The sequence below is a fragment of the Heteronotia binoei genome, chromosome 11 (genome assembly GCF_032191835.1).
Source record: "Heteronotia binoei isolate CCM8104 ecotype False Entrance Well chromosome 11, APGP_CSIRO_Hbin_v1, whole genome shotgun sequence".
In the NCBI taxonomy this organism is placed as follows: Eukaryota; Metazoa; Chordata; class Lepidosauria; order Squamata; family Gekkonidae; genus Heteronotia; species Heteronotia binoei.
In genome coordinates this window covers 35,060,616-35,079,517 of record NC_083233.1, presented here as the reverse complement: position 1 = coordinate 35,079,517, position 18,902 = coordinate 35,060,616, and the positions used below count along the sequence as shown (strand labels likewise).

At 42.4% G+C, this 18,902-nt stretch overlaps 2 protein-coding genes across 4 annotated transcripts; one reads left to right on the top strand and one right to left on the bottom strand.

Moving 5' to 3' along the window:
* Nucleotides 1–1,740: 1,740 nt before the first annotated feature.
* UPF3B (UPF3B regulator of nonsense mediated mRNA decay) lies at nucleotides 1,741–14,245 on the bottom strand. Of its 3 annotated transcripts, none has more exons than XM_060250233.1 (10): nucleotides 13,754–14,245; nucleotides 10,165–10,271; nucleotides 9,907–10,013; nucleotides 8,772–8,870; nucleotides 8,107–8,217; nucleotides 6,048–6,091; nucleotides 5,426–5,614; nucleotides 4,338–4,516; nucleotides 3,457–3,775; nucleotides 1,741–2,699 (listed from the first exon to the last, which is right to left on the bottom strand). In XM_060250233.1, exons 1-10 carry the CDS (start codon nucleotides 14,153–14,155, stop codon nucleotides 2,553–2,555), a joined length of 1,704 nt encoding a protein of 567 aa, XP_060106216.1. In that variant the 5' UTR covers nucleotides 14,156–14,245; the 3' UTR covers nucleotides 1,741–2,552. The 3 variants fall into 3 exon arrangements, with proteins under 3 accessions (XP_060106216.1, XP_060106218.1, XP_060106217.1); XM_060250235.1 differs by having other exon boundaries at nucleotides 4,356–4,516; XM_060250234.1 differs by having other exon boundaries at nucleotides 4,338–4,507.
* On the top strand, nucleotides 13,934–18,433 carry NDUFA1 (NADH:ubiquinone oxidoreductase subunit A1). The gene is made up of 3 exons (XM_060250236.1): nucleotides 13,934–14,485; nucleotides 17,560–17,649; nucleotides 18,346–18,433. The coding sequence occupies exons 1-3, from the start codon at nucleotides 14,384–14,386 to the stop codon at nucleotides 18,364–18,366; spliced, it is 213 nt and encodes a 70-aa protein (XP_060106219.1). The 5' UTR covers nucleotides 13,934–14,383; the 3' UTR covers nucleotides 18,367–18,433.
* The last annotated feature ends 469 nt before the right edge of the window (nucleotides 18,434–18,902 follow it).

Here is an 18,902-nt window from a genome sequence, read left to right as displayed (position 1 = left end):
ACCAGCAATGAGACACAGGCTGACGGTGCTCTGAAGCCATAGTTCAAATATAGTGTATTAGCACTTTTGGTTGGAACTCAATTTGTACCAGGGCTCAAGCCATATTATTAATTTTTTTTTTTAAATGGCAGCCACTGGTGACTGACCCCTACTGGGAGCATGGAGGTCATTCAGAGGGGTGGCTGAGTGAAGCCTGCCCCTGCCTCCTGGTATTCCAAGGAAGTCTTTCATCGAACAAGTACTTGCCAGAGTTGACCTTGCTTAGTTTCCAAGATCTGATGAGATTGGGCTTGCATGGGCTATCCAGATCAGGGTTCATTACTGAAGCTCTAATAGTTTTTTTGGTGGGGCACAAACCTTCACTCACAAGGATTATGGGATAGAGGAGCAGCACCCATTTTGAAAATCAAACCCTGCTTGTTGTAAGAAAGTAGGGTCGCCAGCTCTGGGTTGAGAACTACCTGGAGATTTTGGGGGTGGAGCCTAAGGACAGGGTTTGGGGAGAGCAGTCAGATGTAATGCCATAGAGTCCACCTTCCAAAGCAGCTGTTTTTGCCAGGTGAACTGATCTGTCACCTAGAAATCAGTTGTAATAGTAGATCTGCAGCCACTACCTGGAGTTTGGCAACCCTTTGAGAAAGCAAATTTGGCTAGGAGTCTAAATGGGTATATTTGTCAGCCTAACACAGCAACCTGCTGGAATTTTACTATTAGATGGAAAAGCCCCAAAACTCAGTGGCAGTATGTAAACTGTATGGAGGTTAAAAAACATGCTGAGAACAGGACTGGAGCTTCATGGAGCTTTAACTGGGCCCTTCACAGTTGTGTCGTACAGCAGTCACATAGATAGCACTTCTCCCAGTCTGCAGATCAAATGTGATCTGCCTCATTTGTTCATGGGACAAGGTGGATCTTACTAATACTGTTAACTATTTATGCATTACTCTTCTGCGTTCTAAGCTGCTTCTAGCTTTTACATCCTTACAGACAGGCCTGTAAATGTCAGCAATTTCTACTATCTTCACATTGCAAATGGAAGACTGAATTCATCTCTGAGTGGATTGGCCTCAAGCTACCTAAGCTGGTGTGACAGCCAGTGTGGTGTAGTGGTCAAGAGCAGCAGACTGTGTTTGAGTCCCTGCTTCTCCACATAAAGCCTGCTTGGTGACCTTAGGCCAGACACGGTTCTCTCAAAATTCTCAGCCCCACTTACCTCACAAGGTGCTTGTTATACTGACAGGAAGTGAAGGAGATTGTAAGCCATTTTGAGACTCCTTACAGTAGAAAAAAGTGGGGTACAAAAACCAGCTCTTCTTCTCATGATGAGTTCATGGCAGAGCTGACATTTGAAGCAATGACTTTGAAAGGCAGAGCTCCCCTGCTTAGCTACTGTGCTGCAGCAGCCCTGACATTAAAATATTACTACTACTGAAGAGCTGTCAAAAGGCATTAGATACGTAAATTTATAATTTTGACACACCCTTGTATTGCATTCTGTAGGAAAGATTTAGGACAATGACTTGTGTCAAAGTAATGCACAGGAGGTGCAGTGTGAATAACTGACTTCAATAGTGCACTAGCAGTCAGAGGCAATATACAAATTTAAATATACTACCAATTGGAACAGGATCAGGAACATCAACTTAAAGGCACTCTGGACGCATCAAGAGGAAGATCGTATCAGAATGAAAACTGGAAACCACATGCACACTGGAACATGCCAGAAATAATTTAAGCAAGTTTTAAATGGTTTCTCTCAAGTTTTATTTAGTACAAAATAGCTGTGTTGTGTTAGCATAAAGGAGGAGCCACAACTCTTAGTAAAAGTTCTTCCTGGGTTGCAAGACGCTCTAATGCCTCAGGAAAGACAATGAACTGAAATGGAACATTTCCCCCTCTAGTACCAGGAAAAGCTGGAAATTACTACACAGCTAAATAAAGTTGCATCAGTATCTGGATATTACACAAGATATGAACAAAAAAATCCTTTCATTTCAGTGAAGATTTTATAGCTGTGATGGGGAAGGGGAAACAAAGCTTAGCTGCCTCCTGATCTAAAAATGCATTTCTGCTATCAGCTGCAAGCAGCTCCACAGACAAAACCTCTCTCAATGCTAGAACTACTTCCTCCCACCTTGGTTAGTTACAAATTCCACACAGCGCAGTGATAAAGGCATTAACACTTGAGCAATCCTGAGGGTTCAAGATGGCTGTATTTAAGTGCAAATACTGGTACATGGCTACTATTTCAAAGAGAGCATGGCATTGGGATACCCTTAGTCACATGACTTATTGGGGGGGGCAATTAAGCCTATTTCTAAGGAACTGGAAAGCTTTTTCCCCCCTTGCAGTTCACTGCCACAATCACCACCTCCTCCTCCCACCCGTGACAATGAACTGAGAGAATACAGTTTGAGTCTTGACTCTGCATTGAGGCTTTGAAACCAGAGACATCCAAAAGTACTGTCCCCCTTTCTCCTCCAAGGCACTTCTGGACAGCGCAGTTCATGCTCTTTGGCTGTTAACAGGTCGGTCCAAAAACCCACGACTCATCAGTCTTCCTCTTTCGCATTTATCATCTCACATTCCAGCTTTTTATCCACTGCTTTATCAGGTGACTTTGAAGAGCTCTCATCATACGCACATAAACGACTCCGACTTCGAGCCCCTGGCTGGTAGAGCTGCATGGCTGGGCGATCCTGAAACATTAACAATATATTATGTTGTGATGAAACTTTCTGCTCCATTTTAGGCTGGTTTACTGTATCTCAGCCTAACTGGGGTGGGGCGGAAGCAAGGACTGGACAGTCACTTGTGACCAATATTCTCTCTAAGCTGCAGTCTTGTGAGCAAAAATTATACTTTGTGAGCTACTGCATAAATTATTGTGCTCTGGGGTCATCTTTCCTGAGCTAAGACAAAAATGTGTGAGCTAGAGGCTAAAAATCTGTGAGCTAGCTCATGCTAACTCAGCTTAGAGGGAACACTGCTTGTGACTCACCCTGAACTTTTCAGAGAAAGAACAGGATTTTAAAAAAAAACTGTGTAAATGAGAAGCAACAGGTAAGACCGTGATCTGTAGAGCTGTTGAACTGAGGACAGCAAAGAAACTATAGATGACTCTTTTAAAGCACAGCCAGGTATTCCAGCATAAACTGCAGTGTGCAGGGTCTAAACAAACATTCTGGCAACTCAAGTGTCAATCCAGATGTTTAGTTGTTACATAATAATGACAACTTTTAATTTAAAATACATTTGCCTGAAAAGGGACGTTAACTACAATTGTGTCCATCTTTAGCTAGAAATAAACTGCATTATAAAACATTTAGACCTTAACAGGATATTAATACAGATGAATTTGTGGCAGTTCATCGAACCCTTCCCCCCTAAGCAGTTTATCACAAAAGCTAAGTGCACAACATGGCAAAGAGTGAAAACAGATCACAGAATCAGTACCTTGTTTCTAATGCGATCCCTCTTAGCCAAATCTTCTTTTTTATCCTCTTTGGTTACTTTCTCGGGTTTCTCCATATTGCCTAGATAGTCAGGCAGTTCAGACCGCTTTCCTTTCTCTCGCAAAGAGTCTCTTTCCTTTTTCATATCTTCCTCTTTTCTTCTGAAAACCTTCTCTTTCTCAAAGCGTTCTTTCTGCCTCCTCCGTTCATCTTCCTGGCGCCTAAGCTTGTCCCTCTCACGCTGGATTCTCTCATACTCTCTGTCCCGGTCATACTCTCGCTCTCTTTCTCTGTAATCTTTGCCACAATCATCTTCCAATCTGCGTGAAGAAAGACATTTGAAAATTCAATTAAGGTGAAACAAGAAAGCATCGGCTCAGATAACTAAACATTATGACAACTCCAGGCAAAATTTAGGTATTAGTTCAAGTTGCAGTACCGAAAGCCACAAGACAAAACTGTCCCTTGTAATTTAGACAAGATAAATTACAGACCAGTCTGACAGATTTAAGATTTCTCAGGACTGTTCTACACATTACACAACAACAAACCCAAGTTTGCTATTATATGTACATTCAATAGGGAGTGATGAGCCAGTCCCACCATCTTGATGAATGTACGCATATGGTACACATAGTTCAAAGACCTGCTTCTTACAGTCACTGTGAAGAGGCCCTAATTTAGTTACATCATTCACTATCTGCTTGGAGACATTTGTAAACTGCTTGAAAGACCAAATGGTGAACTGTTCTGTGATTTGCCAGAGATTATGTGTTTACCCTCCGCAGTTGTTTTGGACAGCTAGCAGATTTTAATTCAAGAGCAGTTCCTGGATAAGACAACCTAATTAACCAGCATATTCTATTAAACAAGGATACGTACTGAGAAGAGAACACTAACTTTTTGGCCTTCTCCTCTTTAACCTCCCCTTCGGAGCGCTTGGCTGGTGCACTGCTGATTGCACTGGCAGCCTTTTCCTCCCTCAGACTCTCTTTCTCCAGTTTCTTGGCCTTTTCCTTTTTTTCAAAGTCTCTTTCATCTTTTTCTGGCTTCTTAAGTAGCTAGGAAGAGAACAAATTTAGTTTTTTTCCTTACTAAATTAATTCTAGCGCTAACCTGTGCTAAGGGGACAGTCTTTCATTACAAGGAGGGGCCTATTATATAATACAAGAGCAGGGGATATCACCAGAACTAGTTATTTCTATTATTCATGGCAGCTGGGAACTTACCTGTGTTTTGCATGAATTTATTCTATTTTCTCTATACTCTTAACAAATTGCTAGTGAAATAAAGATGATCTAGTCGCTCCCGATTATAATGTTAGTGACATGTTCTGTTTGCTTTTGCAGTGCCAACAACATACATTGCACTTTTGAGAGCAGCAAATTATCAGCAAGTGCAAAAGTCAAATCTCCACTCACGGGAGTCTGCAACCTAGATTTCAACCAGTGGAAGAGACAACTTAAGAGAGGGCAGGAAAACAAGGGATGAATGTGAGCAAATGCAGACACTGAAAGCTTTGTGGTGGGGGGGAGTGGGAGAGAAGAAGTGCAATTCTATGTTGATTGACTCCATTCTTAAGCTCATTGATTTCAGTCAGCTTAGCTTGGAGTAACTGCACAGGATTGCACTGGAAGTCATTTCACTCTGTGCACCTGAAGTACTGGCTTCAACCAGGCTATATACTGAGAAGACAGTAACATGGACTCTCCATGTTAGGACATAAACCAAAGCTACTCAACAGCATAACTATGGTTTTATTACAGAGCAGTCAATCTGTAGGCTCCCTCAGAATTTATTCTCAAGAAAACATCCACAGGATGGCAATTATAAAGGACTGTATTTATACATATGAAACAATGGCATGCAAATACTACCAGGCCACATTCAAGGTACACATTTGTCTTGTCATAACATTTTACATATGTGTGCATGCAGGCACTGTTTATCCTCCAGGAATAAAACGATACCTTAATCTTTGGTTCATCTTTGGATCTGTCCCTTTCCTTCTCTGGACATCTCTCCACCTTCTTTGTTTTTTCAGCTTCTTTCCTTTTCCTCCTTTCTTCTTCTTTCCATTTCCTCCTCTCTTCTTCCCTTTGCCTTTTTCTCTCTAGTTCTCGCCTCCTCCTCTCCTCTCGTTTTTCTTCTCTCAGCCTCTGGAAGGAAAAAATGAAATGAGAGCAAAAACCCTTCCAGGCTCTGAGTTAAGAAAGTGCACGTGTGCATCCCCCCCCCCGCCCCCGCACCTGACTGTTCAAGTGAACTGAATACACAATTATGGTTAATTTTTTAAAAGGGCAAATATACTTCTAGAAAAAGTTACTAACCCACAAAAATACTGAATGAAATGTCTAATGGCACTGTATTTACCCCAGCCTTCAATACTGAAAGTGAGCGGCCAGAGTTATTAAAACGAGGAAAGGGGTGATCTTCTAACCCAACAAAGTGGAAAATATCTATAAGCCTACAACAAGATTAGAAAAGTCCAGCACTTTCTCTTCCAATTATTTGTAGAAGTTTTAATGCAGCTTACACATATACAGAATAGAGTAGGGGAATCTCTCTCTCTAGCTCTGGAAGAATACTCACCTGCTTGTTCTTCAAGAAGTTCAACAGAGGAGTGGTCTTTTTTGCTACGCATTGAAAAGAGAGAAAATGTTATTGCCACTCTAACTATAAAAATTAGATTAAGATCTCCCAACACAAAAGTAAACCACAGATCTATCCTACTAGTCTGCACAGTTAATTCAGGAGAAAGTCACATTAGATTCAGACGGACTAATTTCCTGGGGCATATTTCAGAAAGCTCCTTTAATGGGGGCTCAGATATTTTGTTCTGAGAACCAGATTACCTTGCCTGAGAAAATCTATTTGGGGCTTATTACAATCGCTGGTTACAACTCTTTTTTTTGTTGTATCTACTTTCAGGTACTGCAGTTGTGAACTGATTACATCCAGGGCTGTCAATGTACAGTTCAGTATATAAAGAGTCTGCCTACTATACCACAGCTGGTAATATTGATAGGTCATTTAATGAAACTAGAACAACAGAAGTAAACTAGTAGAGACAGAGCTTTACAGCACTTATTATTTCTGAAAGAAATGTGCTCATAGACAAACAGACCAGCATGCTTCCTTCAAAAATAACCATTAGGTAACTTCCCACGTACATTAGAGGATGGTATGGAAACAGATAAAATTTTCAAAAGCAGTTTGTAATGTAATGCTAGAAAGAATCCCACTGAATGTACTTAAACCTTCCACTCTTGTCATTTTTATCTGCAAAGGACGCTGTTGCAGGTAACATATGCAGAAACCACAATCACCTAATAATATTAAAATACTTTCAGAAAGAATGCTATCTGATGTAGGTGACAAGCATCATGACCCATTCCTGTTGAAGGCAGCCTGTTTGTTTCCAGATACAATTCAAAGTGCTGACTTTAATCTTGAAATACCTAGACAGCCTGGAATCAAGGTGTCTGAAGAATCAACTTCTTCAACACAAATCCATCCAATAGTTAAAAAGGGCCTAATCGCCATACAACCATCTTCAAAAACTATGGCAGCTCACCTTGGGAACTCTTTCCCCAAATATGATTACTAAATTTTAACCAATTCTCTCTCAGGCATTTGTGTTTTGATACCAAAGGCAAGTAGTTGCTTTAGTCCAGTGATCCTCAACCTTTTTAGCACCAGGGACCAGGTTTGTGGAAGACAATTTTTCCACAGACCAGTTGGGGTGGGGGTGCTGGGTTTTTGCTGCCCCAGGCTGTCCCCAAGTCCACACCCCATCCCTGCCCCTCCCTGGGGTCTTTTAAATAAGGGGTAGGTGAAGGTCTCTGCCTCACTCTGTGGCCCGGTTGCTAACAGGACACAGACCCAGACCGGTTCACTGCCTGGGGTTTGAGGACCCCTGCTTTAGTCTATTTTAACCTTTTCAGTGACTTGGATTTTTGTTCTACTTTTTCTAATTTTATTTATTTAGCTCTAAGAAAATACAGTTATATGATGGGATTTAATATTGTGGCCTCTGTTGAGATTTGATGCTGTGGATTTGTTTTATATTGTGATACCGGTATTGTTTTTAAACTTTTGTAAACTACCTCACAAGCTTTTGGCTGAGTGTGGGGGTACTCTTTTTACATAAATACAATTTTCAAATCCAGGTTATTTCCTATTTAAGTGGATATGTGCGTGTGTGTGTATACACATACATAATATATACGTATCTGTCTGTCTGTCTGTCTATCTCCCTCCTAAGTATTTCCTGCTGAATGCACATACACAGGGAGCAAACTTGCAACAATCAAGAAATCTGTTGATGCTACATTCTAGCTGCTTGTTCTGCCCTGAATATCTGTCTACCTTTTCATGCAGGTAAGGGTGCATTTAACTCCACTTACACACTAAGTACAGCTAGAATGAAGGAGCAAGGAGTTTAGACTAAAGCAGCACCATGACAAAGATGTACAATGTTTAATACATTTTCTTCCTGTCAAAATGAAAGCAATCACTCAGAAGATATGATCTTTGAAAAAGCAGCAGAGATAACAATATATTGTTTTTTAAAAAATGTACACAAAAACATACCAAATATTCTCAAGGAAGCATACTTGGAATCATAGTGGTAAAATTCTTTTTGTACCTATCAGTTCTTTGTTTCTTGCCTCTATTTCTTCCAGTAGAGTCTCAGGAGTGGATGTTAGCTTTTCATCATCAGCACTGTAGGTCTCTAAGAATTTCTTATACTCTGGATCTGATGAGGAAGAAAAAGTGTACACATCATAAACACATACTTTTGCACGTCGTTCAGCAAAACACAACCCCTCCCCCAAGTTAATAGTCCTAGCAGCAATGTCAGATGATTATCTACCCAAGACAGCTTTCCTTCAAATGACTATTTTTAGATACTATTAAGAATGCAGGTCTGAAGCTTGCATTGCAACAAGCCCTAAAACTAAATGCATATTAACTCTGAAATGCATCAGATTAATTGGAAGGCAAGCAATGTAATAAAAAAACAAGCACATCCCACATTTTAATTGTACTTTGGGTAATTACTGTGACTAAAATCATGAAAATAACCTTAAGAAGCTGTTGCTTCTGTACTGTGTCTGCCTCATAAGATCAGAAAGCTTATGACCAAAAAGAAAAAGTATGCATGATATGGCAGTATGGTCTGAAGTTGTCAGGTGATACATTATACATACAAATTTTAATCATCTTTTCTATTATTACAGCTGCCATGTCCATTCACAAAGTCCACCAATACACTGTAATGACAAACAATAAGCAACAATTGTCACTAACCATCTTCAATGGTCCCAGCTTTGGCATCCTTTTTCTTACTCTTCTTTTTGGCAGCTTTCTGAAATGGTGCAAATTCCACTATGGCAGGATACTCCAGACCTATTCATACATTGAAAAAATTTCTTAATATCATAATTGGTTTTAAAGACAAGGAAACCCACTCCCCACCCCCAATTTATAAAATGTGTTCAAGGACCAGTTTCATACAACACACTGCTTACCCACACGAGCAGGCCAGATTCTACTGCGTATCAGTTCTGCTCATACAGGCAAGAAATGTGTCCTGTGAATTGCCCATGAAACTATGACACAGCAGATTATGTATTTTTTTTCAAATGGGAAAATTATTATAATGAATTGACGAACATGGATTAACTGTTGAAGTTAAGTGAACAAGAGCTTCTTGAACAACAGAGACTACCGTAGCACTACTTTATAAAAATAAATTTGGTTATATGAAGAATGGTAAAGAAAAGAATACAAGAAGAATGATCCTGTAGTGCTGGCTCAACTGCTGCTGTTCAAGTGGAGGATGCTGAAGCAGCATCCTATGATATGCTATTGGAGTCCTGCATGCATGCCACTGCAATTTAGTTCTGTATCAGAAATTTTCAATGCATCTTAATGTTTACTGAAAAATTCTGGGGCCCCTAAGACAGCCCTTCTGGATCTTGAGCAAGAGGGCTGGCACTAGTTCTGTTCCTTCACCACACCCACAACCAAACAAACACAATTTTTTACAGATCTTGCATTAGTGGCTCCCAAGCTAGAACCTTTAGGATGGGTTCAGGTCGTCACAGCTTCAGAACTGCAGAAGGAGAGGATCACCTGCCCTGAATGTCCTGACATACTTACTTACTGACTGATGCTAATAGGACTTACATTTAGGAAAATACATAAGGGCTATTGCGGCAGCTAGGCGGAAATACTAAACTAACCTGCAAATAAATTTCATTGAAACTCAGTGGGACTTACTGACAAGTTAGCTCGCACAGACTGTAAATTATGTTTGGCAATCTTGGTTAAAAGACATGGGTGCTTCCAAAATTGCAGTCATTACTTCTCAATTAATATATGTCTAGATATAAATAGATTAAAGATATGATAGACAGAACCAAGTTTTAGGCTTACTTGCCTTTGTGATCAACAAAAACATAACCATCAAAGCGATCCCTGAATAGAACTATGTCTTCTTGGTTTTTAAAGTTGATGTATGCTCTGGAAAACATGTGTGGATACAAACTGCAGAAGGACAAAAAATGGCAATGTATAAGGAAACGTTGCTGAGTGATGATCGTATATATACACAACACAGACGGGTGTAAAACTGAAAGACATTCATGACATGCCATTGCTACATGCAGCACAACCAAGGGACCTAAGTTCCTTTTACCTTGAATCATTAGCGAAGAATTCAAAGTAGTCATGTTCAGGCAAAGGCTGGAGATGTTCTTCAAGCTGTTCCTTGGTCAGACTGGGAGGCAGGCGTCGAATCACTACCTTAAAGGGGAGGAAAAGTTTCATTTTTTACAAATGTCTTTCCAGGTATACTCTACAAACTTCTTTTTCTGACATTTTATTACTTCTCAAAACAAGTTATAGATCTTTTAAGGGAATCCCCCATGTATAAGCTTAAATCCAGTGATGCACAAGTGTTAACATAAACTTTGAGAAGTTCTGTCTAAGCAAGATCTTGTGCAACACCTAGTGCTTTTCTCCCTATATATTCTAGTGCCTGGAAATAGGCTACACCAAAATCTTGCACAAGTGGGAAAATAGTAAGTCTTGCTTAGTGCTACCAGGTACCACTGTCTTTTTCTTGCATTTCCACTTGCAGTAAGAGCTTTAGCGCAAACTACAGTTTGGTGATGGATCCAACCCATGGTCAGTTGGTTACAGATTCATTTACAAATGTTATTCATAGGAGCCTAATGCTTTTTCAGCATCTAATGTACTTTTGTAAGTGCATATTTAATGTTCCTGTTGCATAAATACCATTCGCATTCAGTGGTCCTTTCTATCAGATAAGGTGTTTCCCTTCAATAATACTAAAACTAAATATCTAAAATCTTTACACCAGTTAGTTGACAATACCCAAAATCACCTTTGAAAAAGTTAGCAAGACATATTTTTGTTGCTAGTAATACAAACTAAAACTAAAAAAGGTAAAGGTAGTCCCTGCGCAAGCACCGAGATGTTACCGACCCATGGGGTGACGTCACATCACAATGTGTTCTTGGTAGACTTTTTAATGGGGAGGTTTGCCATTGCCCCGTGAGCCCCGTGGCGCAGAGTGTTAAAGCTGCAGTACGGCAGTCCTAAGCTCTGCTCACGAGTCCGATCCCCGGCGGAAGCTGGGTTTTCAAGTAGCCAGTTCGAGGTTGACTCAGCCTTCCAAGGTCGGTCAAATGAGTACCCAGCTTGCTGGGGGGAAAGTATAGATGACTGGGGAAGGCAATGGCAAACCACTCCGTAAAAAGTCTGCCATGAAAAGGTGAAAGCAATGTCACCCCAGAGTCAGAAACGACTGGTGCTTGCACAGGGGACCTTTCCTTTCCTTGCCATTTCCTTTCCCAGTCATCTACACTTTACCCCCAGCAAGCTGGGTACTCATTTTACCAACCTTGGAAGGGTGGAAGGCTGAGTCAACATTGAGCCGGCTACCTGAACCCAGCTTCCGCCGGGATTTAACTCAGGTCGTAAGCAGAGCTTGGACTGAAGAACTGCAGCTTACCACTCTCTGCCACAGGGCTCATAAACTAAAATGACCATGCAGGGTTCTTTTAAAAAGGGACTAAATATTTACTAATCAAAATGTATGAATTTTGAGGTATGTATTAATTAAAATATATGTATTCTACCTTTCACTCCATTGTCAGAAGAAGACTGCAGATTTATACCCAACCCTTCCCTCTGAATCAGAGAGGCTTACAATCTCCTATATCTTCTCCCCCTGCAACAGACAGGTGGGGCTGAGAGGGCTCTCACAGCAGCTGCCCTTTCAAGGACAACTGCAAGTGGAAAAGTGGGGAATCAAACCCAGTTCTCTTAGATAAGAGTCCGCACACTTAACCACTACACCAAACTGGCTCTCAAACCAACATACAAAAGTGTGTGCCGAAGAACAGAAACAGCACAACTAAAACAGAAAGATCAGCTAAGATACATACCAAGCATCACTATTACAATGCCTCTTCCCCAGAAACTGGGGGGGATATCAATCCCCACCAAATATACTGTTGACCAATATTGCTTTACATACTTTAATGGGGAAGGGTATCTTCCTGAACACTTCTGGGAAGCTGATTCAAATAGATGGTGTGACAACCAAAAATCAAATCATTGAGCTGCTATTGATCTAATATATTTGAATTCTGGAACAATCAGAAGGAATTACTGAGAGGATTAAAATTGGTACAGGTTCTTGGTGGCAACTTCTAACTTTTTAGAAATCTATAGTGCTACCAAAAGCACACCACAGGTGGAAATTAAGAACTTAAATGTGGGTAGAAAACTTTCTCAGACCATATTCTCCCAACTAAAACACACTGATGATAGACTGAGAATGATCATTTATAAATGGTTTTGTACAACAACTAGAAAGCAGATATACACAAAAGGGCTCTATGATTGTATTTTGTTATTACAGAGCCCAGTGTGTGCCACTTTAGTACCTTGCAGTAGTGACCACCAAAGGCAAAGACAGCTCATTTGTGACCTCACCTCTCCAAAAGCCTAACAGAGGAAAGGGGCACAACTTGAGGCCGGTATACAAAGTCAACAAAATCAATCAAAATTTGACTTTGATCACACAACTTCAAGCTTACTAACGATGCCAATAGGGAGTTTATATGTCCTCAATGTAGTACACACAGTTCTACTGGAAAACAGATCCAAGTGGGCAGCCATGTTGGTCTGAAGTAGAACAAATCAGGAGTCAAGGTGCACCTTTAAGACCAATGAAATTTTATTTAGAATGTAAGCTTTTGTGTGCTAGAAGGTCTGATGAAGTGTGCTTCTAGCACACAAACGCTTACATTCTGAATAAAACTTTGTTGGTCTTAAAGGTACAACTTGACTCCTGATTTGTTCTAGTGAAAAACAGCCATGCCAGGGAAAGGGGTTCATCCTACCTTTCCTACTTGGTGTGCTGGTTGCTAACACACAATTCGTCAAAAATGGAAACATATTTTAACTCACCCTGAAAGAGTAATGTCAAGGGACAGCTCCAGCAGCTGCCTGTAAGCTAGATCAACAAAATCAGATGCTTAAGGCAGGGAAAAATTTAATATATTGTCCACCGTTTTCCTGCACGTGGAAAACTACCTTGTTAGGCTTGGCCTAGCATTCTCCTTGCTATCTTTCTACATGCAACTAGTCAAATATGAAAACCCACCATTCCAGGGCAGCTAAAAACAATACAGTTCAGGAAAAGCTCCACATTATAGCACAGGAGTGGCCAAACTGGCTCGGGAGCCACATGTGTCTCTTGAAGCCCCCACAGCCTGGTCGGCTGGCTTGTAGAAGGCATTTCTCTCTTTAAATCACTATATTTAACGTTAAAGTTGCTTTCTTTCCTCTTTTCCCTCCCCTCTCCCAATCTATTTTCCTTCCTTCCTTCCTTGTCTTGGAATTCTCAAGCATCTGAAACGCTTGTCTTGTGGCTCCCAGACCTCTGACATTTATTCTGTATGGCCTTTATATTAAGCAAGTGTGGCCACCCCTGTTTTAGCAACTGAATGTACGGAAGGCGCCACAGGAATTCGTATGCTTGTCTACTCTCCCGCCAACAGCAACAAAAATCCTCAGAGCCAGAAAACTTGCACGTCGAGGAGATGAGTCCATCTTGACGTGCTAGTTTTCTACAGACATAGAAACAGTCTAACTACAACGCAGCCCGGATAAGCAGAGTCCACTGAACAGCTCCACCGCCCGACTGCATCCACCTGGGGCAGCCCCTCTGAGCGCAGGCAGGACCGCACCTTGCTGAGCGTCTCTTTCTTTTCTTTAGGCCGCTCGAGCTTATCAGGCTCACCGCCCCCTTTGGCGTCCGCTCCGGCCATGGCAACTCCTAGCCCCGTCGGGGTGAGAGGCCCGCCTCGCTTCTCCTTCGGCCTGGCATTCTCCTTATCCTCCTTCATCGCAGAACAAACCGGCCTTCGTCCTCCGTCCGCCTCAGCTCTGACTGGGGCACGCATTGGCCATCCCTCCTCTCGCGGGAGTAGCGAAAAAAGAGCCGCCCCCAAAGCAACACCTCCTCCAGCGGCACAGGGACGCACCGCCACGCCAGGCCTCATTGTTGTCATGGAGATTCCTCTTCCCGACATACCCCGGGAGGGACTGCAGCTCCCAGCATGCTCCAGAGACCTCCTCGTTCCCGGCATGCCCTAGCCACTCACGGATCTAGCCGACTTGTTTTATTCGCTTCCCTGGTCTCAGCACCTACTGGATCCATAGCAAAACCGCCGACTACTACCGTAGTGCGCTACGCATTCTGGGAAAGGCCTGGCGGTCGGGGAGATATTTTCGCGCATGCGTAGTGATTACTGTGTGTGTTGAGGACAGAGAGAAAAAAGGTGGTCGCATTGGAGGAGTGCGCAGGTGCCGCTGCGATGTGGTATGAGATCCTGCCTTCCTTGACTATCATGTATGTGTGCTTGACTATCCCTGGGATCAGCACCTACTGGATCCAGAGATACACGAACGGAGGAAAGGTATGTCTGGCTAGTCGGCCGTGGTGAGATCTGGCGGCGAGAGAGCTCCCGTTTTACTCTCTAGCTGGGTCTTGCTTTTTCTCTGTTGCACACTTTTATCCCCTCCCTTCTCCAGTGAACTCAGGGCGGCGCTCCTTGTTCTCCTTTACCCCACATTATCGCCTCAACAATCCTGTGCGGGTTTTGAGTAGAGTTAGTAACCTTCCAGGTGTGGCCTGGACATCTCCCGGAATGACAGCTGATCTCCAGACGACAGAGATCAATTCGCCTGGAGAAAACGGCTGTTCTGAAGGGCAAATTCCGTGCCCTCTTACTCTGCTGAGGTCCTTCCCCTCCCCAAACCAGCCCTTTCCAGACTCCACCCCCAAATTTTCAGGTATTTCCCAACACACAGGTTTGAGAGAGAGTGTGATAGGCCCTGGCTTACCCACTGAGATTTTTGATGAAGTGAGGATTTGAACCTGGATCTCCCATAGAGATGCTAGCCTCCTCATGGAACCTGGGGACCCCCCAGAATTATAGCTGATCTGAAGACTACGGAGAGTTCCTCTTGAGACAATGGATGCTTTGGAGGGTGCACTCTAGGGCAGGGGTGGCCAAACTGTGGCTCGGGAGCCACATGTGGCACTTTTGCACATATTGTGTGACTCTCAAAGCACCCCCCCCCTCCGTGCAGCTTGGTGAAGGCATTTGTCTCTTTAAATCACTTCGCCAAGCCACCTGGCAGCTTAGAGAATGCATTTAAAGTTGCTTTCTTTCCACCACTCTCTCCCCATATTCCTTCCTTCCTGCCTGCTCTCAAACATCTGACCTTTATTCTATGCGGTTCTTATGTTAAGCAAGTTTGGCCACCTCTGCTCTAGGGTATTGTACCACATTGAGGCCCCTGTCCTCCTTAGGCTCCCTCCCCAAATCTCCAAGAGTTTCCCAACCTGGATCTAGCAACTGTGCATTCCCCCAATACCCTGCCAGTGGCCAGGGGGGATCTGGCTGTTAACCATATTGCCCTCAAAAGAAGTTAGGGAATTAGTTTGGTGGGCAAAGATGACCACCTGAAGCAGGATCAAAACCTGTGTATACAGAAGTCAGTCTCCCAAGAATTTCTCTATTAATAAAGAAGCAATATTCTTTGGGTAAACTAAAGGAATATTTTATTAGGAAAATATAGTCATACAAGAATAATAATCCATTCATCAACCACACAGTGCCTAGGAAATAATAGAAATGAAAAAGGGTATAGGGGCAACATAAGGGTATAACACAAACAAGGTGATCCTTTACCTGTCAGTCTTCAGATAAAACATCCAATACTGGCAAAAAGGGGGAGCAAGACATGACTCGCGTATCTTACTATGGGGACCCAAAACTGATCAGGTTTTGGGGGTGGCCTATACAGCAAGGTAGGGGTACTGTAAGACGCACACCTGTGGAGCCATGGGTCAGACCTTTTAAAGATGACCATGTGCCCTCAGGCTGGGGAGGTCAGATGACCTGTGACACCAGGGTTAGGTGGTCTCTGACACTAGTACATGTGGTATATGACACCATAAAGGGAAGGTTTGGAAAGGTTTAATGGCGTTGATGGATTTAGCTCACCTAAATAATACTATCTTTAGGGCCGAATTGTTATCTAAAGTGACACCCAGAACTACACAAAAGTGAGAGTCTCTGTGTTGTTCACAAGTCCGAATGATCCACTCAGATTGTATGGCAGAGTCTTTGTGTGAAGTCTGGTTTTTGATGACTGATTGGATCAGTCCCAAGATAACATTGTCTATACAATAAAAGCATCCTAGTCACACCCTGTGTACGTGGGGCTCTCGCTTTGCTCTCATGGCATCCAGGTATACCGGAAGAAACCCAAAGACAGTGTATTGGGAATGATCCTTGGCATGGCTTCCTGTCAGGGAGAACGAAGTCAAAGCATAGCTGCTGGACAGCTCATGTTTGCAGTGTGATTCCACTTCCATCTCACAAGAACTGCATGGCTGCGATAACAGATTGAGCGTCCTTGTTATTGGGGTGTGCTTGGTTGGCTTGTATTTGGGGGGTGGCACTGCTGTGGGTTTAGACCCTTTGTCGGCCTAAACATGAACTGACTCCAAAGCAAAGAAATACCGTACTTTTGGGAACTTAGGATAAAGCAAGCAAGCTTCAAAAAGATGGAGTAGGGGTTTTTGGTAACCTTAATCTCCCAGTAGCTTGACACTAACCATCCACCATCTTGTCTCACGTTATAAATTTCTTTTTATCTCAAGATTTTTGTAGCCTTTCTATACCATGTATAAAGTGACTGACAGTAGCCTGCATTGAGGATTGATTAAAGTGACAATAAGGCTGGGTTCAGATCCTTTATGAAATTTACTAGGCGGCAAAAAAGTTAATCACTCAATTTCTAAACCTAAATTACCTCACAGGGTTGTTGTGATGCTGAAACCAAGGGAGAGGCAACTGATGTATACCATCATGAGCTCCTTTGAGGAAAAGTGCAATAGGAATTGAATAAATAAACGGCATAGATCTGTGTTTAGGTCTCTACTGAACTGCGCTAGATTAAGTGGATGTTGTTGGACTAGTCAAATAATTGGTAATTCAGGGACATAGAGGCCCATCCACACTATATCCAGCTCCATAACAGGTATATGTGGTAAAAATGTACCGGTAAGTGAAATCACAACAGTAAAAGCCATTTCAGAATTAACAACATTTGGACCAGGACCAACAGACTATTTGTAGTGCTCTTTCAATTACACATCATGGCTAGTTTTCTGTATGTTAAAATGGGGAAACATTTAGTGACAAAAACCCACACTAGCAGTCTGAAATGGGACAGAAACATTTTTAATCATCTCTGCTGAACTGTATCCCTACCTACAAATTTAATTGTGCCACATGTTAGATTGTAATGTTGTGTGGTTGCAGAAAAATCTTTGCACTTTAACCAGCATCACTTGTACTTAATTCCTCTTTCTGATGTCAGGTTTGCTTTGCATCTATATTTTTTTCCAGTTACATGCCATCTTTCTTTTTTTTTCCTTTCCTTTATACTCTCTGATGTGTTTCTGTGCCCTTAGGAGAAGAGGATTGCTCGGAATGCCTATCAGTGGTACCTAATGGAGAGGGACAGGCGTGTTTCCGAAACTGATCGCTACTATGAATCAAAGGTGAGTTCTGAACAGATGTCTTGGTACAAAGTGGTTAGGGCAAAACTAGTACTGAAAGGTTGTTGTTATTTCAGTTTAATTAATTGCCCCATCCTAGCCACGGCCAGGCTCTGGGTGATGTACATCAGATAAAAATACATTCATCAGCAGTTAGCCTCTGCCTTGGTCCCTGAGTGACTTCTGGGCTAGGCTGCGCCCCTTGACATCTGTTAACAGCCACACATCTCAAGGAGAAACCAGAGTAGGATATGGCCTTCAGACAGAAAATAAAATCACTGATAACAATGCTGAGTGCTGGAGATCAAATAACAGTGCTGAGAGCTTGCCTGCCTGATGCTGCATCTAAGAAGTTCTGGAGGCAGATACTTCCACGCAGAAAGGGAGGTGATTTTTACTGATTCCTCTCCTCTCATGGCAGCCTCATATATAAACCCTCATGCTGTCCCTGGGAATCGGCCAACCAACCTAGGGGGGCATGTGTGGGGAACAGAAGACTGCATTGGGAGGGGGCAGCTAGGCAGGAAAATCACCCATCATGCAGTGCAACACTGCTTGCACTGCACATGATCACCACCTTTATATTGTCAGCAAAAATAAGCAGAAAAGTACCTTGGAAAGGGATTTGTTAACTCTTGGGTGGCATCAATGTTATATCTGGCAGAAGCCTTTAACATTGTTTAATTTTATATTTTTCAGGGCTTGGAGAATATTGACTAAACCCACGGCATGATAAATTCTACCAGAACCAACCTAATATGAATAAATATGTATTTGACAAAGTGTACCTCATATTGAGTATAGACTTGAGAATGGGGAAAGAGGGCATAAATGTCTTAGATCCCAAGGAATTTTATTTATTTTATTTTATTATTTTTATTTATTTAATTTATATCCTGCCTTCCCCGCCAAGGCCACAAATAAGTGGGTGTTGCCGGGATAGTTCTTCCCCTAGTGCCACCCTCTGTCCTCAACCCTGGAGAAAGGAGGAAAGCCACTGCAAGGCTAACCCCTGGATTCCAGCGCCGGTGAGGCGACAGGTAAGTAACTGATGATCAACTGTGTTGAACACTGCTGACAGGTCTAATAACATCAGCACCGCCGAGCCACCTCTATCCAGGTGTCTCTGGAGGTCATCTGTGAAGGCGACCAGTACTGTCTCTGCCCCATGACCTGGACGAAAACCGGATTGATGTGGGTTTAGCACAGAAGCGTCATCCAGAAAACTCTGAAGCTGCACTGCCACAGCCCTTTTA